The 20,967-nt window shown below is 42.8% G+C and overlaps 1 protein-coding gene across 1 annotated transcript; it reads right to left on the bottom strand.

Annotated features, from left to right (window-relative positions):
- Window positions 1–1,888: 1,888 nt before the first annotated feature.
- On the bottom strand, window positions 1,889–18,881 carry LOC121553973 (vacuolar protein sorting-associated protein 72 homolog). The gene is made up of 6 exons (XM_041867385.2): window positions 18,605–18,881; window positions 16,847–16,999; window positions 16,341–16,455; window positions 10,744–10,920; window positions 10,027–10,171; window positions 1,889–2,582 (listed from the first exon to the last, which is right to left on the bottom strand). The coding sequence occupies exons 1-6, from the start codon at window positions 18,716–18,718 to the stop codon at window positions 2,189–2,191; spliced, it is 1,098 nt and encodes a 365-aa protein (XP_041723319.1). The 5' UTR covers window positions 18,719–18,881; the 3' UTR covers window positions 1,889–2,188.
- Window positions 18,882–20,967: the final 2,086 nt, after the last annotated feature.

Here is a 20,967-nt window from a genome sequence, read left to right as displayed (position 1 = left end):
AAAATGAAAACATGCTTTTGGAAATGTTTGCTAATTTATAAAAAAATGAAATGCATAAATCTCTCATTTACTTAATTATTCACACACCTTAGTCAATACATGATGGAATCACCTTTGGCAGCGTTTACAGCTGTGAATCTTTCTATGTAAGTCTAAGAGCTTTGCACACATGGTACAATATTTGCACATTCTTCTAAAGAAAAATCTTCAAGCTCTTTCAAGTCGGCTGTAGATCATTGCTAAACAGCTATTTGCAAGACTGGCCATAGATTTTCAAGCCAATTTAAGTCAAAACTAACTAGGCCACTCAGGATCATTCAATGTCATCTTGATAAGCAACTCCAGTGTATATTTGGCCTTGTGTTTCAGGTTATTGTCCTGCTGAAAGGTGAATTTATCTCCCAGGGTCTGTTGGAAAGCAGACTGAACCAGGTTTTCCTCCAGGATTTTGTGTGTTTGAAATTCACTGCTTGACTGAGGGACCTTAAAGATAATTGTATGCGTTGGGTATAGAGATGAGGTAGTAATTCAAAAATCATGTTTAACACTATTATTGCACACAGAGTGAGTCCATGCAACTTATGTGAGCTAAGCAAATGTTTAATACTGAACTTATTTAGGCTTGCCGTAACAAAGGGGTTGAATACCTATTGACTCACTACATTTTAGCTTTTCATTTTAAATTAATTTGTAAACATTTTGAAAAACATAATTCCACTGAAATTATGGGGTATTGTGTGCAGGCCAGTGACACAATATCTACATTTATTCCATTTTAAATTCAGGCTGTACACACAACAACATGTGGAAAAGGTCAAGGGGCGGGAATACTTTCTGAAGGCACTGTATGTCTAAATACAGACAAGGCAACAGACTATGGAGGGTTTTATGCACATCCAAACTGTTCACAGGAGCTGGATAAAGTTCCAACATAAAGAGAAAGGGGGAATGTCCACCCGTTATACTGCTCACAAATTGTATTGTATTGCATTCAAGCCATGGACCCATGGAATCTTTCTAATAAGTTTGGTTTTAAATCAAATTAAATGAAAAACAATCAGTTTTTTAAACCAACAACAATATTTCTAAACAGGTTCGGGTTAGAAGCACTATAGCATAAAATCACTTCTCTCGTTCCATGGCACCTTGTGCACACGTAGGCCTAAATGTCTTTACGCATAACATTTGCACGTCTATACCAAATACTAGGCACCTGTCAATTGCATCGTTGCCTAGAGCGAGGCAGATATATATTTTTAAAATCAGCTGTTGATATGTGAATTATAAAAGCATGAGGGCAAAAACCTCCAATATTTAAAAGCACTCTAAGTAGACCATCTAAAACCCTTTTAATCATAGGTTACGTTTGGCTAATGGCCAGCATAAAAAGACGCACCTATACGATGCTTCTAAACCAGCCTTGATTAAAAAGGAGGATAGGCTATGCTTGGTTTTTAATCAAATTAAAAGAAAAGGGGGAAAACCAATCGTTTATTTAGGTTTCTAAATACGAGATTCACCGGCACAAAAGGCACGTCTCTCCTTCCCTGGACACTGTACGTCATGGCTGGATAGGCTGCGTTTCCGCTCTAAAAATCCATGCCATTATCAACTGCGTTACCGTTAAGAACTACTTTTTGTGGATCTTAAAACTTCCCATTAGCGCTGCATGAAATATTCACTTTTGCACTTGTTTTTAAGGACACACCTCAAATATTGCCACCCCTCCTACCTCAGTGCAAGCGAGCGGATGTTAGACAGGTAAATTGCTGAACCTGGCGTTAGGGCTGGAAAATGCCAGTGCGGCAGTTTTTCCATGACGAAATTGCAAACTAACGTGCATTTGAAACTTGCGCCTCCTTAGCGCCAGCCAAAAAAGGGCCCAGGATGTTAAAAGGAAATTTATTGAACATTTTTATTTATTTTTTTAACTACAGGATGGTAGCTCTCCAGCAACAGGATTGGAAAGCCCTGCTCTATCCCAAATGTACATTGTATTATTCCAATGTTTACAAACAATAATTTCTGTAGCCCCATGCCATAGCCAGGTATACAAAAAAAGCGGTGGGGCTGCCATTTCGCTGAAAGATTAATCCCAGACTGTAGCCTTAAATCTTTGAACAGATGAGGGGCTCTAAATTGGAGGAGGACAGACTCTTTCATATGACTTGTGAGAGAACATAAACTTCTATGTTGCAACTGTGCTCTGCTTGACCATTTTCTGGCGGGCACCCCTGGCACCTGAGGCATCAACCACAGAGAAACCCCCTGCAGAGTTGGGGAATCCATGAGCTGCCACATATTTGCGGTAAGCTTCACGAATAATGCAAAAGGCTTGTGTGTTGGCATAGGGGATGTCTGTAACTGGGTCTTTGTACAGTGCAGCCTTGTGGGTGACAGGACAGACTTCCTGGGTGGGGGGCTGGGAGCCAGTCCGCACTGCCTGGGGGAAGGCAGCCTCAAAAGCCTCCTCGTCGCTAAAGGTGATGTAAGTGCGGGAGCAAAGACCTCCCATGGGCTGCTTGGAAGGCATGGGACTTGGTGCCACAGGAGCAACGGACTGCGGTGTGTCCTGGTCGAACCTTAAAAAAATACAAACAAATGAACTTTAGTTAATGCTACATACAGTGAGGGAAAAAAGTTTTTGATCCCCTGCTGATTTTGTACGTTTGCCCACTGACAAAGAAATGATCAGTCTATAATTTTAATGGTAGGTTTATTTGAACAGTGAGAGACAGAGTAACAACAAAAAAATCCAGAAAAATGCATGTCAAAAACGTTATTAATTGATTTGCATTTTAATGAGGGAAATAAGTATGACCCCCTCTCAATCAGAAAGATTTCTGGCTCCCAGGTGTCTTTTATACAGGTAACGAGCTGAGATTAGGCGCACACTCTTAAAGGGAGTGCTCCTAATCTCAGCTTGTTACCTGTATAAAAGACACCTGTCCACAGAAGCAATCAATCAATCAGATTCCAAACTCTCCACCATGGCCAAGACCAAAGAGCTCTCCAGGGATGTCAGGGACAAGATTGTAGACCTACACAAGGCTGGAATGGGCTACAAGACCATCGCCAAGCAGCTTGGTGAGAAGGTGACAACAGTTGGTGCGATTATTCGCAAATGGAAGAAACACAAAATAACTGTCAATCTCCCTCGGCCTGGGGCTCCATGCAAGATCTCACCTCGTGGAGTTGCAATGATCATGAGAACGGTGAGGAATCAGCCCAGAACTACACGGGAGGATCTTGTCAATGATCTCAAGGCAGCTGGGACCATAGTCACCAAGAAAACAATTGGTAACACACTACGCTGTGAAGGACTGAAATTCTGCAGCGCCCGCAAGGTCCCCCTGCTCAAGAAAGCACATATACATGCCCGTCTGAAGTTTGCCAATGAACATCTGAATCATTCAGAGGAGAACTGGGTGAAATTGTTGTGGTCAGATCAAAATCGAGCTCTTTGGCATCAACTCAACTCGCTGTGTTTGGAGGAGGAATGCTGCCTATGACCCCAAGAACACCATCACCACAGTCAAACATGGAGGTGGAAACATTATGCTTTGGGGGTGTTTTTCTGCTAAGGGGACAGGACAACTTCACCGCATCAAAGGGACGATGGACGGGGCCATGTACCGTCAAATCTTGGGTGAGAACCTCCTTCCCTCAGCCAGGGCATTGAAAATGGGTCGTGGATGAGTATTCCAGCATGACCCAAAACACATGGCCAAGGCAACAAAGGAGTGGCTCAAGAAGAAGCACATTACGGTCCTGGAGTGGGCTAGCCAGTCTCCAGACCTTAATCCCATAGAAAATCTGTGGAGGGAGCTGAAGGTTCGAGTTGCCAAACGTCAGCCTCGAAACCTTAATGACTTGGAGAAGATCTGCAAAGAGGAGTGGGACAAAATATTTTATTCCCTCACTGTAGACTCCCTGGCTAAATAAAGGTTCAATACAAATACTATTAAAATGTAATAAAATGTCAGCAACCATCACCCTACTAACAAAGGACAATAATAGCTTTATTGTAAACAATGCTGTACTCTACTCCAGGTTTATACTGTGGCCACTTGGGCATAATTAAGAATGAGACATTGCATGACTTCTTGTATTTTAAATCAATATATATTGTAAAAATAAAGAAAACCCCTTGAATGACTAGGTGCATTCTACATTGTAGAATACTAGTGAAGACATCAAAACTATGAAATAACACATATGGAATCATGTAGTAACCAAAAACATGTTAAACAAATCAAAATATATTTTATATTCTTCAAAGTAGCCAACCTTTGTCTTGATGACAGCTTTGCACACTCTTGGCATTCTCTCAACCAGCATCACCTGTAATGCTTTTCCAACAGTCTTTAAGGAGTTCCAATATCCTGAGCACTGTTTGGCTGCTTTTCCTTCACTCTGCGGTCCAACTCATCCCAAACCATTTTAGGTGGTTTGAGGTCAGATGATTGTGGAGGCCAGGTCATCTGATGGTCAAATAGCCCTTACACAGCCTGGAGGTGTGTTTTGGGTGATAGTCCCACTAAGCGCAAAACAGATGAGATGGCATATCAGTGCAGAATGTTGTGGTAGCCATGCTGGTAAAGTGTGCCTTGAATTCTAAATAAATCAGTGTCACCAGCAAAGCACCCCCATACCATCACACCTCCTCCATGCTTCACGGTGGGAACCACACATGCGGAGATCATACGTTCACCTACTCTACGTCTCACAAAGACACGACGGTTGGAACCAAAAATCTTACATTTGGACTCATCAGATTAAAGGACAGATTTCCACTGGTCTAATGTCCATTGCTCATTCTTGGCCCAAGCAAGTCTCTTTTTCTTATTGGTGTCCTTTAGTAGTGGTTTCTTTGCAGCAATTCGACCATGGAGGCCTGATTCACGCAGTCTCCTCTGAACAGTTGATGTTGAGATGTGTCTGTTACTTGAACTCTGTGAAGCATTTATTTGGGCTGCAATCTGAGGTGCAGTTAATTCTAATGAACGTATCCTCTGCAGCAGAGGTAAATCTGGGTCTTCCTTTCCTGTGGCGGTCCTCATGAGAGCCAGTTTCATCATAGCGCTTTTTGCGACTGCACTTGAAGAAACTTTCAAAGTTCTAGAAATTTTCCAGATTGACTGACCTTCATGTCTTAAAGTAATGATGGACTGTCGTTTCTCTTTGCTTATTTGAGATGTTCTTGCCACAATATGGACTTGGTATTTTAACAAATAGGTCTATCTTCTGTATACCACCTCTACCTTGTCACAAAAACTGATTGGCTGAAACGCATTAAGGAAAGAAATTCCACAAATTTACAAGGCACACCTGTTAATTGAAATGCATTCCAGGTGACTACCTCATGAAGCTGGTTGAGAGAATGCCAAGAGTGTGCAAAGCTGTCATCAAGGCAAAGGGTGGCTATTTGAAGAATCTCAAATATAAAATATATTTTGATTTGTTTAACACTTTTTTGGTTACTACATGACTCCATATGTGTTATTTCATAGTTTTGATGTAGAAAATAGTAAAAATAAAGAAAACCTCTGGAATGAGTAGGTGTCCAACCTTGACTGGTACTGTCATCTTTTCACTCCCTTCTCTACATTCTCTTCCTCTGATTCCGCTGCTAAAGACACTTTCTACCACTCTAAATTTCAAGCCTCTGCCTCTAACCCTAGGAAGCTCTTTGCCACTTTCTCCTCCCTGCTGAATCCTCCTCCTCCTCCTCCCCCTCCCTCTCTGTGGATGACTTCGTCAACCATTTTGAAAAGAAGGTTGACGACATCCGATCCTCATTTATTAAGTCAAATGACACCGCTGGTCCTGCTCACACTGCCCTACTCTATGCTTTGACTTCTTTCTCCCCTCTCTCTCCAGATGAAATCTTGCGACTTGTGACGGCCGGCCGCCCAACAACCTGCCCGCTTGACCCTATCCCCTCTTCTCTTCTCCAGACCATTTCCGGAGACCTTCTCCCTTACCTCACCTCGCTCATCAACTCATCCTTGACCGCTGGCCATGTCCCTTCCGTCTTCAAGAGAGCGAGAGTTGCACCCCTCCTCAAAAAACCTACACTCGATCCCTCCGATGTCAACAACTACAGACCAGTATCCCTTCTTTCTTTTCTCTCCAAAACTCTTGAGCGTGCCGTCTCTAGCCAACTATCCTGCTATCGCTCTCAGAATGACCTTCTTGATCCAAACCAGTCAGGTTTCAAGACTGGTCATTCAACTGAGACTGCTCTTCTCTGTGTCACAGAGGATCTCCGCACTGCTAAAGCTAACTCTCTCCTCTCTGCTCTTATCCTTCTAGACCTATCCGCTGCCTTTGATACTGTGAACCATCAGATCCTCCTCTCCACCCTCTCCGAGTTGGGCATCTCCGGTGTTGCTCACTCTTGGATTGCGTCCTACCTGACAGGTCCCTCCTACCAGGTGGCGTGGCGAGAATATGTCTCCGCACCACGTGCTCTCAGCACTGGTGTCCCCCAGGGCTCAGTTCTAGGCCCTCTCCTATTCTCTCTATACACCAAGTCACTTGGCTCTGTCATATCCTCACATGGTCTCTCCTATCATTGCTACGCAGACGACACACAATTAATTTTCTTCTTTCTGTCTGGCAGATATATCAGTGTGGATGTCGGTTCACCACCTCAAGCGGAACCTTGGCAAGACGAAGCTGCTCTTCCTCCCGGGGAAGGACTGCCCGCTCTGTGGTCCTCTGTAGCTCAGCTGGTAGAGCACAGCGCTTGTAACGCCAAGGTAGTGGGTTCGATCCCCGGGACCACCCATACACAAAAAATTTATGCACGCATGACTGTAAGTCGCTTTGGATAAAAGCGTCTGCTAAATGGCATATTATTATTATTATTATTATTATATTATTATGATCTCGCCATCACGGTTGACAACTCCGTTGTGTCCTCCTCCCAGAGTGCAAAGAACCTTGGCGCGACCCTGGACAACACCCTGTCGTTCTCCGCTAACATCAAAGCGGTGACCCGATCCTGCAGGTTCATGCTCTACAACATTCGCAGAGTACGACCCTACCTTACACAGAAAGCGGCACAGGTCCTAATCCAGGCACTTGTCATCTCCCGTCTGGATTACTGCAACTCGCTGTTGGCTGGGCTCCCTGCCTGTGCCATTAAACTCCTACAACTTATCCAGAACGCTGCAGCCCATCTGGTGTTCAACCTTCCCAAGTTAACTCATGTCACCCCGCTCCTCCGCACACTCCACTGGCTTCCAGTGGAGGCTCGCATCTAATACAAGACCATGGTGCTTGCCTACGGAGCTGTGAGGGGAACGGCACCCCCATACCTTCAGGCTCTGATCAGACCCTACACCCAAACGAGGGCACTACGTTCATCCACCTCTGGCCTGCTAGCTCCCCTACCTCTACGGAAGCACAGGTCCCGCTCAGCCCAGTCAAAGCTATTCGCTGCTCTGGCATCCCAATGGTGGAACAAGCTCCCCCACGACAGCGAAGTCACTGACCACCTTCCGGAGACACTTGAAACCCTACCTCTTTAAGGAATACCTGGAATAGTATAAAGTAATCCTTCTTCCCCCACCCCCCATTAAAAAAAAAAATATTAAAAAAAGTGGTTGTCCCACTGGCTATCATAAGTTGAATGCACCAATTTGTAAGTCGCTCTGGATAAGAGCGTCTGCTAAATGATGTAAATGTACTGTGTAATATATATATAGTATAATGTGTATATTTATGTTGTATATACAGGACACATTTTGTAAAAGAGACCTACGTGGAACAAGTATTTGATACACTGCTGATTTTGCAGGTTTTCCTACTTACAAAGCATGTAGAGGTCTGTAATTTTTATCATAGGTACACTTCAACTGTGAGAGACGGAATCTAAAACAAAAATCCAGAAAATCGCATTGTATGATTTTTAAGTAATTCATTAGCATTTTAATGCATGACATAAGTATTTGATACATCAGAAAAGCAGAACTTAATATTTGGTACAGAAACCTTTGTTTGCAATTACAGAGATCATACGTTTCTTGTAGGTCTTGACCAGGTTTGCACACACTGCAGCAGGGATTTTGGCCCACTCCTCCATACAGACCTTCTCCAGATCCTTCAGGTTTCGGGGCTGTCGCTGGGCAATACAGACTTTCAGCTCCCTCCAAAGATTTTCTATTGGGTTCAGGTCTGGAGACTGGCTAGGCCACTCCAGGACCTTGAGATGCTTCTTACGGAGCCACTCCTTAGTTGCCCTGGCTGTGTGTTTTGGGTCGTTGTCATGCTGGAAGACCCAGCCATGACCCATCTTCAATGCTCTTACTGAGGGAAGGAGGTTGTTGGCCAAGATCTCGCGATACATGGCCCCATCCATCCTCCCCTCAATACGGTGCAGTCGTCCTGTCCCCTTTGCAGAAAAGCATCCCCAAAGAATGATGTTTCCACCTCCATGCTTCACGGTTGGGATGGTGTTCATGGGGTTGTACTCATCCTTCTTCCTGCTGCTTGCCTATTGTCCTGTAGCCCATCCCAGCCTTGTGCAGGTCTACAATTTTATCCCTGATGTCCTTACACATCTCTCTGGTCTTGGCCATTGTGGAGAGGTTGGAGTCTGTTTGATTGAGTGTGTGGACAGGTGTCTTTTATACAGGTAACGAGTTCAAACAGGTGCAGTTAATACAGGTAATGAGTGGAGAACAGGAGGGCTTCTTATAGAAAAACTAACAGGTTTGTGAGAGCCGGAATTCTTACTGGTTGGTAGGTGATCAAATACTTATGTCATGCAATAAAATGCAAATTAATTACTTTAAAATCATACAATGTGATTTTCTGGATTTTTGTTTTAGATTCCATCTCTCACAGTTGAAGTGTACCTATGATAAAAATTACAGACCTCTACATGCTTTGTAAGTAAGAAAACCTGCAAAATCAGCAGTGTATCAAATACTTGTTCTCCCCACTGTACGTCTCAATATGTCTTCCATGTTAAAATAAAGGTTAAATAAAAACATCCAAATAGTACTTGATTTCAGCAACAAAGCTCCTAAATCCTGTCCGTGTGTTTGTTTGATTTAAGATAGCAAAGTTGCCTTTCATACTACTGTAAATATGATGTTCTAAAATCAGTGGAAATGGGGTATGCAGTACCTTGTAAAAAAAGAAATGGACCATTAAAATGCCTCCATTAAAACGTCTTAGATGTAAGGTCCCCTGCGTGGTTCTGGTACTGGTTCTGACCGACATTTCCACTTATAAATCAATCTGTGGATACCTTAGATCGAAATGACTTGCATTGAGCCCTGGTTCCCACGGACACGGTAGTATTTTTTTCTGAATCTGTGTGATGTAGGATGTGAAATCTGAAACCACTTGAAGCTGGGATGTCCCTCCTACCATTTCATTCACTCATCTGACTGTCCAACTCCTGGCTGAACCCTACATCACAGCCACTGACAAAGCACATGCCTGCAATTGTTACATCATAGCGCAGCATGAGAGCATGGTTTCATCAGGTAGTACATTCAGAGATCGATTTATAGCCATTAATCTAAAATAATTCATAGATTTGAAACAAAAAACACCTTCTGTTTGTCATAGACGGACATTAATATGAGATGAAAGGCGAGTTCCTAACAAGCTCAGGAAGCCAAGCTAGAGCTCATTGAGACATTTGTTGTGGCTGTTTAAAGAACACTGAACCCTGGATTACAGTTTCTCCTGGCCGAGGTTTCTCGGGTTCCAGGCAGGGCCTCGGGTACGGATGGACCTGTGAAAACTCCTTTCATGTAAATAAGTATTCATCAAATGCATTGTTAAAAATGCATCAAACTTTTGAAGAAAGTATTTTAAAACCATTTATCCAGTTACTGGAATGCTTTTAACAATCTGTTTACACTAGCATTGTTACATTCTCCAAAAATGCTAGCCAGATTGAGTTTCAGTATTTTTTACGAGACAATACTGACATTTTGTCAATTTCTCAATAAAGGAAAACAAAACACTCACACCCCTAAAACTGAGTCTCCTTACCCTTCCACATCCACATTTTCCTCTTTAAAGATGGAGTTGGGCACCAGGGGCATGAGGACAGAGTGGTAGCGGATGGTGGGGCCCTCAAATCGCCGCTTCTTATGGACCCGTTTTTTCTTGTCGGCCTCAAGACGCTCGTAGTTCTCTTTAAAAGAAAAACACATACAGAAAGTCAATTAATGTGACCCTGGCCAAGCTACGTCCATATTTTGTCCCATTGTTCAGTATGCACAACCATGTGTCATGTCTTTTAACACTAGGTCTTTTCTTTCTGTTAATTATTCGGGACGGGCATGAGACCCATAAACTGTGCATGGACAAATCTCCCATCTGTCTCATTCTGTGAGACATCTCATTTTCCTTCCCTGCTTTTGTCCTTGAACCTCTATTTTAAATAGATTTGTAGACAGGTTATTTCCCACCAACTTCACTAATATCAACTCATGTAATAGGGATTAATAGGAACCCATTGTAATCAAATCAGGTAACATGAGCTGTTAACTTGTATATTCAGGTGCCTGTGTCTAATTGCTATTGAGGTAGTCTAAACACCTGCAATTACAGTTTCTTGTTACTGTTTCACTGTGCCTATGTGTGATGGCCATTATGGACTGTAATGTTATGAATCAGTAAACTTAGTGTACCTTGAACCACGTCGCCGTTATTGGGAATTAACAGGGCAACTCTAGACTATTGAGATTCCCCCTTAAGTCTTACCCAGTGATCGGAGGTTGATCTCAGCAGTTATTTTGGCCTCAGCCAGCAACTCTTCCTGTGCCAGGGGTCGGTCGTGGTGGGCTCCCCTCCGCCGTCGTGGGGCATCCTGCCTTTCTTGCAGTCGCAGGTTGGTCTTCCGCGTATGCTCGCTGGTCGACTGGCGCACAGACTTCCGAGCTGGGGAAGAGTTGCCAGTCAGTGACTAGGCTTACAGGGATGTTCCACTCAATACAATTTAACATGTTTTTCCACTTACCGTGGCTGTAGGCAATTCCCCAATACGTGTCTGCATTAGATTTGACACTATTGGTTCAATCACAGAGTTAGAAAAGGTAGAGGACGCACATCCTATCTTTGCCATGAATCGCTTCTGTTACACCATGCTAGCAGATACCCATAGACTTCCAGTCATTGCGCTAACGCTAGTTAGCATTGGCTCACAAAACTACCTCTTAACTTCCTTCACACTAAACACAGACCTAAAAATGGTATCCACAAGTTCATCTGACTCTGGGGAAGTAGATAAAGGGACTCATTGCCAAAATCCCAAAGTATCCCTTTAATGATTTATTGCCCACAGTAGTGCTGTACTGTTGCTCAGGCTGTTGCTGTAAGTCGCTCTGGATAAGAGTGTCTGCTAAATGACTCAAATGTATAATTAATTGGCTGTTCCCTCCTGGATGAAATTCTGTGATCCCCCATAACAAGTCCCACCCAGTTGTTGCATGCTATCAGTCTTTTGTCCCAATTGTGCCTTGTCCCCTTTCTACCTATGTGTTCTTATGATCCATTTTTTGTGATGCATCAAAACATCCAAATCAAAATTTGGATTTATTACATATGTGACTATTTAAAAAAATGCAATGTAGGCCCATTCTTCCGATTTTTTGTTTTGTTTTTAATACAAGTCTGATTGGAGTGTTCGTAAGGCGTTGTGCCAGTGGAAAAATCACATTAGGTTGAATTTTGAGTGGGACATCCCATTAAGAGACAGCACATAGTTAAAGAAAATTATTTATCTTTCCTTTATTGAGATTATTTAAAAAGCTACAATCTGTGATTGGTCCATCCATTTCTGGACCTTCAAATTAATGATTCTTAAAGCCATTGATTCTTGAAGAATATAGCTTATACATTCCTTTTGAGTAAAATTGTCTTACCCCATTTAAACCAAAATATATGCATCTCTTAATCCATCATTTGTAAACAATGTATAACTTCAATAGGTGTTTTTTCAATAGTCACTCCCCTCAGCAGTTTACCTAAACACATGGCAGGGCAGCCGTTGTTTTTTTTTTGGATCCCAGTAGCTTTAAGTGTGGCAACAGCACTTAACACAAGCTTTGTAATACCCTGAGGAAAGCATCATTGCTTCTTACAATGATTGAACTTACGGGGCTACATTGTGACAAACCACACACAATGGTAAATCTTGCAATGTCAATTGATGCCATAGCTCATTAAATATTTTCATGAATTAGTTCTGGGTATTCAAAAGTTACATTTTTTAAACTCCTTGCTCCAGCATACTACATTGTTAATGTGAAAAACGGTGATACCACGTTAAATAGCTATCATAGAAAGCTGAAATGATGTACAGTACCAGTCAAAGGTTTGGACACACCTACTCATTCAAGGGTTTTTCTTACATTTTTAAAACTATTTTCTACATTGTAGAATAATAATGAAGACATCAAAACGATAACACATATGGAATCATGTAGTAACCAAAAAAGTATTAAACAAATCAAAATATATGTTATATTTTAGATTCTTCAAAGTAGACACCCTTTGCCTTGATGACAGCTTCGCACACTCTTGGCATTATCTCAACCAGCTTCATGAGGTAGTCACCTGGAATGCATTTCAATTAACAGGTGTGCCTTCATAAAAGTTAATTTGTGGAATTTATTTCCTTCTTAATGAGTTTGAGCCAATCAGTTGTGTTGTGACAAGTTAGGGGTGGTGTACAGAAGATAGCCCTATTTGGTAAAAGACCATGTCCATATTATGGCAAGAACAGCTCAAATAAGCAAAGAGAAACAACAGTCCATCATTACTTTAAGACATGAAGGTCAGTCAATCTGGAAAATTTCAAGAACTTTGAACGTTTCTTCAAGTGCAGTCGCAAAAACCATCAAGCGCTATGATGAAACTGGCTTTCATGAGGACCGCCACAGGAAAGGAAGACCCAGAGATACCTCTGCTGCAGAGGATAAGTTCATTAGAGTTACCAGCCTCAGAAATTGCAGCCCAAATAAATGCTTCACAGAGTTCAAGTAACAGACACATCTCAACATCAACTGTTCAGAGGAGACTGCGTGAATCAGGCCTCCATGGTCGAATTGCTGCAAAGAAACCACTACTAAAGGAAACCAATAAGAAGAAGACTTGCTTGGGCCAAGAAACACTAGCAACGGACATTAGACCGGTGGAAATATGTCCTTTGGTCTAATGAGTCCAAATTTGAGATTTTTCGTTCCAACCGCTGTGTCTTTGTGAGAAGCAGAGTGGGTGAATGGATGATCTCCGCATGTGTGGTTCCCACCGTGAAGCATGGAGGAGGAGGTGTGAACGTGCTTTGCTGGTGACATCGTCTGTGATTTATTTAGAATTCAAGGCACATGGCTACCACAGCATTCTGCAGTGATACGCCATCCCATCTGGTTTGCGCTTAGTGGGACTATCATTTGTTTTTCAACAGGACAATGACCCAACACACCTCCAGGCTGTGTAAGGGCTATTTGAACAAGAAGGAGTGTGATGGAGTGCTGCATCAGATGACCTGGGCTCCACAATCACCCGACTTCAACCCAATTGAGATGGTTTGGGATGAGTTGGACCGCAGAGTGAAGGAAAAGCAGCCAACAAGTACTCAACATATGTGCTAACTCCTTCAAGACTGTTGGAAAAGCATTCCAGGTGAAGCTGGTTAAGAGAATGCCAACAGTATGCAAAGCTGTCATCAAGGTAAAGGGTGGCTACTTTGAAGAATCTAAAATATATGTTTTCTTTGGTTACTACATGATTCCATTTACATTTTTTTTTACATTTTAGTCATTTAGCAGACGCTCTTATCCAGAGCGACTTACAGTTAGTGAGTGCATAAATTTTTTCATACTGGCTCCCTGTGGGAAACGAACCCACAACCCAGGTGTTGCAAGCGCCATGCTCTACCAACTGAGCTACACGGGGCCATGTGTTATTTCATTATTTTTATGTCTTCACTATTATTCTACAATGTAGAAAATAGCAAAAATAAAGAAAAACCCTTGAATGAGTAGGTGTGTCCAAACTTTTGACTGGTCCTGTATATCAGAGATATCGGTTGTGTAGATCAAGCTATGGTGCAGGTGGTGACACCCGAATTTGAATCCAGTTATTATGCAAATTAGCAAGGCGGGCAGTGGGCAAAACAACCAAGGAGGTGGGCAGAGCCAAGCACGAGCTAGCGAGATCCTATTGGCGCATAGATTTGCATATGTGTGTATCAGCCCCAGGAGTTGACTGCTGGTAGTTTCGCTTCATAAGTAACTTCTGACAGTAAAAAAAACAAAAACAAAAAACACTGCAATTGTTGTTGGTATTTGCGAAATTACCCATAGCTATGTCTCAAAATGTATGCCAATAAATATTTATAATTTGGTCTCAAAATGACAATCGCTACCATGCTGTCATCAGAAACAGGCTTTTCAATAAGACATACAGTGCATTCGGAAAGTATTCAGACCCCTTAACTTTTTCCACATTTTGTTACTTTACAGCCTTATTCTAAAATTGATTAAAATTGTTTGTTTTTTCCTCACCAATCTACACACAATACCCCATAATGACAAAGTAAAAAAAAATAGGTTTTAGAAATTTGTGCAAATGTACAAAAAAATACCAGGAATTTCACAAGTATTCAGACATTTTACTCAGTACTTTGTTGAAACACATTTGGCAGCGATTACAGCCTCGAGTCTTCTGGGTATGACGCTGCACAGTTTTCTGGGAAGCGTCGCTGCACAGCTATTTTCAGGTCTCTCCAGAGATGTTAGGTTCAAGTCTGGGCTCTGGCTGGGCCACTCAAGGACACTCAGACTTGTCCTGAAGCCACTAATGCGTTGCCTTGGCTGTGTGCTTATGGTCGTTGTCCTGTTGGAAAGTGAACCTTCGCCCCAGTCTGAGGTCCTGAGTGCTCTGGAGCAGGTTTTCATCAAGGATCTCTCTGTACCTTGCTCCGTTCATATTTCCCTCGATCCTGACTAGTCTCCCAGTCCCTGCCGCTGAAAAACATCCACACAGCATGATGCTGCCATCACCATGCTTCACCGTAGGGATGGTGCCAGGTTTCCTCCAGACGTGACGGTTGGCATTCAGGCCAAAGAGTTCCATCTTGGTTTCATCAGACCAGAGAATCTTGTTTCTCATGGTAAGAGTCATTTAGGTGCCTTTTGGTAAACTCCAAGCAGGCTGACATGTGCCTTTTACTGAGGAGTGGCTTCCATCTGGACACGCTACCATAAAGGACTGATTGGTGGAGTGCTGCAGAGATGGTTGTCCTTCTGGAAGGTTCTCCCATCTCCACAGAAGAACTCAGGAGCTCTGGCAGTTTGACCATCGGGTTCTTTGTCACCTCCCTGACCAAGGCCCTTCTCCCCCGATTGCTCAGTTTGGCCAGCTCTAGGAAGAGTCTTGGTGGCTCCAAACTTCCTCCATTTAAGAATGATGGAAGCCACTGTGTTCAATGCAGCAGACATTTTTCGTACCCTTCCCCAGATCTGTGCCTCGACACAATCCTGTCTCGGAGCTCTACGGACAATTCCTTCGACCTCATGGCTTGGTTTTTGCTCTGACATGCACTGTCAACTGTGGGACCTTATATAGACAGGTGTGTGCGCCTTTCCAAATCATGTCCAATCAATTGAATTTACTACAGGTGGACTCCAATCAAGTTGTAGAAACATCTCAAGGATGATCAATGGAAACACGAAGCACCTGAGCTCAATTTCTCATAGCAAAGGGTCTGAATACTTATGTAAATAAGGTATTTCTAATAATAATGTTTCCGCTTTGTCATTATGGGGTATTGTGTGTAGATTGATGAGGAACAAAATGTATTTAAACCATTTTAGAATAAGGCTGTAACGTAACAAAATGTGGAAAAAGTCAAGGGGTCTGAATACTTTCCGAATGCACTGTATAGCCTAGATGTAGCTATCTTTATTAATTTACTGTATGCTTTCCACCATGCATCATATTTGCGACGTTTACACGGAATTCCATTTAAACATGAGATTTTCAATGAGATTAGCAATTTTCCATGGGCACTGCGCGCCACTGACTAAATTCCCTCCATTAACAACTAAATTTACGCTAAGCGATGCGTTGGTGAGTCTTAAATCTCCCCACTTGCACTGCCTGAAACTGGCACTTCAGCACACATTTTCAAGGACACACCTCAGGTAATGCCAGCCCTCTCACCTCAGCTTGCTTATGTTATACTGGAAAATTGCAAATCCTTGCGTTATGGTAGGAAAATAGCCAATACTGTAAACCTGCTTAAGTTTGGGCAATATGTTACTTTGCTGAAAATACAGATAGAGCCCTCTTACTCTCTTCAAACTCCGGAAACTCTTGCGGGGCCCTCCTCTCCACTTTGGCTTTCTCAGTCTTCTTCAGCTCCTCCGAGGGCCTCTTTGGTTTAGGCTTGGTCACCTTCAGAGGTTCCTTGGAATAAAACAATTTTGGGACTCATCTATCAACATGTGCATGGAAAATGTGCATATAGTATGTGTATGAAAAATGCATGCAAAACCCACATGAGTTCATTCACCTCAGAACTTCATACTTCGATAAATCTCACTTTTCATAAATGCCATTATCTTTAAAACGATACCAAAATCAACCTATGCATGCATGAGGATACTGAGGTCTCATGGTAGGGTGGGGGTTCCAAAATGGGTCAACTTTGAGCACCTTCTGCTCCTGAGTTTTGTGCCAAGAAGATGTTCTATCAGTGGGTTTGCCAAAGTCTGCTAAACATACACGTGGTCCTGATTCCAACCATTTCAAAAGGTTGTTTGGTAGAAGTAGTGAGGATGCAAGTGCACTAAGTTACCTTATACGCTTTGGTGACAACTCGACTCTTCCTGCGAGGAGCATCGTCCTCCAGGTCACTATCAGGCTCGTCACCCTCATCTATGTCAAAGTCACTGTCGACCTCGTCCTCTGTGTCCGAGTGCTCCCCTCTGTACTCATCATCTCCTGATTCCTTGAGGGAGAATCCAAATCAAACATACATATTAATAATGTCCGATTGAAAATGGGGAACCAGCAGTACAGCCAAATACAGTATTGTATTTACTGTATGTCTTTTTTTCTTTGCTACGGCGGCCCACATGGTACAAATGCACCCATAAATCAACACATTCTACTTTTTAAGTTCTTAACATTTTCGGAGGCCGGGAGCTATAATTGGGACCATTCATACTCTGGTTCTCTGTTTTTGTATCTGCATTAGCAGAGAGCAATCTACAATACGGCAAAGTTAGCAAACAAGGCATTTGGGTTAAGTGCATGTAGGCCGCCATCTTTATGATCGTCCGCTAGTAGAAATAAGCTCAAAAGAGTGCAGTATATCACTCACTGACTCACTTACTGTCAGTAGTCCCCACAACACCATCTCCACAACACCGTCCCCAGTAGCCCCTACAACACTGTCCCCACAGAACATTGACTTGAATGGGAATGTCTGTTCTAATAATAAAAAAGTTATTATTATTGTTTGGTGTGAAAATGTGAGCCAGCGACGTATACCCATATCTGTCCTGTGTAGCTTAAGGGCTTTCATTGGTTGCTGTAATCCATACTTTTTTTTAAAAATAAATGATGAACGAGGTCTCCACCAAAATTCCCATCAGATCTGTAAATGGCTGCCGTGCATCACAACCAAACATGAAGCTCCATCTCAACAATTAAACATTTGATTGGACAAAAGTTCTGGTTTGGAACTCGATTAGATCTCTGATATGTGTTTTAGCAAAGGCCACCTGTAATGCATTTTTTATCAACAAGTATGGATTCCTGCAATCAATCATAGGATGTTTAAAAAAAGAAGACAGTGATAAAACAAGTCAAATCAGCCAATCTCTTTGTTAATGGGACTTTCGAAGCAAACGTCCCATTCTATATTTTCATCATACTTCGTCATTCTTATTATTATTATTTGGAATGCTACTCCTCCTACACCATTTAAGCTAGAAACATCATTAAAACGTGCAGATTGGTATGGAATAGTGTACTTGTATACAACTTTTTGATATCTTCTATACATCTAAAACTATTAAACTTTGTCCTTCATTCACTTTCATGGCATTTCCTCAAGATTCTAAAAGGCCCCATTGAGACGTCATCCCTTCCAACATTCCATTACCTATAAATGCAACAATGCAACTTTTGACACAAATCAGCTACTTTGACCACTTTCCCAACAACTTAAGACAAAAAGTTAGAGCATATTGACATTAGTCTACTTCTCTGCCATTCAAATATGTTCACGGAACAACAATATATTATACGGATCTAACAATACAGCTGTTTTAGTAACTCAACAGAACTAATAGGAGCTGGTAGGGTGAAAAATTCCCTAAAATGAGGCCTGTATTTTTCATGATTACTTCAAAACTATGACAAGCTGCTGGGACATGCGGTAATATTATGAAATTGGGCTCCATGTCGGATGCAATGAACTAATTTGAATCAGAAAAAAGCGCTAAAAATGTCATTTGCCCAGCCTACTTAATGAGTAACGACGGTAGGCTCCATCTTTGGCTACCAAGACAGTTAGCTACTGCAGCAAGCTAAGTTACCTACTTACATCGTTGAATCCGCCGTAGGTGGTCTTGTAGAATTCATCTTCTTCAGCATCCAATAACTTCGACATGCGGTTCCCCGCCGTCTTACGGGGCTCTTTGCTAAATGCTAAACTCATTTTGATCTAACTCAGCTAGATAGATTAATAGGGAACGTGCTAACTAAAAAAACTGAACTTTGTTATTGTTAGCTACCACGAAATACTGTGCAGGCATCTAATGACGTCAATATGGTGCGACCTGCTTTTTCTTCTTCAGGTTTGATGGCACACTGACTCCCTACAGCGTGTTGCCGCCACCAACTGGAGAAGAGTCTTCTTCTTCTTTGATATTGGGTTGGCAGATCGCATCCAACTTTGAAGGTGCATACACCGCCACCTACTGTACTGGAGTGTGAGGCCAATCACAGCTGACCCACATTAAATTCTCTTCATTAGTCCTGTTCCTCTAAGAAAGTGAAATAGAGCCCTAGACACCACTTCCCTCCCCTGTCCTCCCCCCACTACACCACCCAAACCCCAACCCTGTCCAACCTCTCTAACCCTTTCACACAATCTCTCCCTATCTACGTCATACAGTTCACAAAATATCAACACATGCTCCACAGTTTCCTCCACTCATCACACAGACCTGTTTCATGTCTCGCTAATATCCACAACGTGGCATTCAAACCTGTGTACCCAAACCGTAGTCTACTCCACACAACTTCCATACTCCCCACCTCTTCCTTAACTGACCGGTGCACGCAATAAAATTGCCTCCCCTTACTACTAGCATTCCACTCCCTTTGCCAAAGATCGAGCCCTTTTGCCCTGATCAAGGACTTGACTTCCCTGCGGCCCAACGCGACCTGAATATCTACCCCCGCTCTCCTCACCGCACTCTTAGCCACCACATCAGCCTTCTCATTACCCCCCACACCCCTATTGGTTGGAACCCATCAAAAGCTTACCACCCCTCCCATCCTCTCCAATCTCATTAACGGCACCATCATCTCCACAAACAAGTCTCCCCTATCCGACCTGCCCGTCTTCACACTACTCAACACTGCAGCCGAATCAGAGCAGATCACCACTAAGTGGTTTCACCTACTCCACCCATCTCAAACCTAATAATCACGGCCATCAACTTGGCCGCACACGCTGACACTTAATCAGTTAACCACTTACATACTCTAACATTGAAATCTGGGATATACACCCCTGCCCCCACCCTAGCACTGACTGGATCCTTTGAGACATCTGTATATAACCTTAAAAACGAATAAACCGATCATCTATACATCTTCCTTATTTTATTTAACCTTTATTTATACAGGTTTTTCTCATTGAGATCAAATATATTTTTCAAGAGAGACCTGGTCCAACAGATCTCTCCACACACCGTCTCACCTCATTCTCTCCTGCCCTCGATCATGTCCACATCTACACTTGGTTTCGGAAAAAGCCACGGAGGAATATTCCCCAATGCAATTGCCGGCCCTCTCTCTCTCTCCCCCAGTCCATATTCAACCACTTTCTGCCCGACTGTCCACCCGTACACCCTCTGCTTACCCACTCCTCGCTCCCAGCATACCCCAGTTGCCGTGACCGCAGGATGTCCTTCTGAACTCCCTTTCATCCTTGCCCAGTATGCTAATGAAAGTTAGCCTGCAATGCCTCAACAGGTGTCGTCCTGAAGGATCCCACACACAACCTCAGGGCCCTTGACTGTATCCTATCCAGGTGCTGTAGTACCGTTTTGGCTGCCAATCCATATACAAAGCGCCCATAATCCAAAGATGACCTGATAAGTGCCTGAAACATACACAAGTGTTTGTCTATCCAACCCACAATCATATCCTGTCACTGCCCTCATGAGGTTCAGCACCTTCCTACACTTAATTTCAATATACTCAACATGTCTCTTCCACGTAAGCCTCTCATCAAACCACATACCTAAATACTTAAACTCAGACACCCTACCTATATCCTGACCGTATATTTGCAGCCTAACATCTTTAACCTTCCTCCTAGAAAACACCATAAAGAAGGACTTGGCCACAGACATCCTAAACCCCCATGTTAGAGACCTATCTTCCACTACTCTTGCATCTTCCTGATCACATATTTCACATTCCCACCTCTCTTCCATACAGCCCCATCATCAGCATACAGGGCCACACCCACTCCCATCTCCTTAAATATGTCATCTATCATCAGGGTGAACAACACCGGACTAACCACACTTCCCTGAGGAGTACTATTGTCCACTTCAAACCACATTGACAATTCTGACCCCACTCTCACCCATATGACCCGATCGAACAGGAAGTCCATGAACCAGTTATAGAGACGTTCCCCAGTGCACTCAACTTGGTCAACAACCC

The sequence above is a fragment of the Coregonus clupeaformis genome, chromosome 38 (genome assembly GCF_020615455.1).
Source record: "Coregonus clupeaformis isolate EN_2021a chromosome 38, ASM2061545v1, whole genome shotgun sequence".
NCBI lineage: Eukaryota > Metazoa > Chordata > Actinopteri > Salmoniformes > Salmonidae > Coregonus > Coregonus clupeaformis.
The sequence above is the reverse complement of the archived record's forward strand: the minus strand, read 5'-3'. Positions and strand labels throughout refer to the sequence as shown.

What these genes read in the sequence shown, in the direction of transcription:
- LOC121553973 (XM_041867385.2), bottom strand. Translation starts at nt 18,718, where the DNA reads ATGAGTTTAGCATTTAGCAAAGAGCCCCGTAAGACGGCGGGGAACCGC. An exon ending in TTGTCACCAAAGCGTATAAG is followed by an intron (nt 16,456 to 16,846) that starts GTAACTTAGTGC and finishes TTTTATTCCAAG; the next exon opens with GAACCTCTGAAGGTGACCAA. An exon ending in GTTTCCGGAGTTTGAAGAGA is followed by an intron (nt 10,921 to 16,340) that starts GTAAGAGGGCTC and finishes ACTCTTCCCCAG; the next exon opens with CTCGGAAGTCTGTGCGCCAG.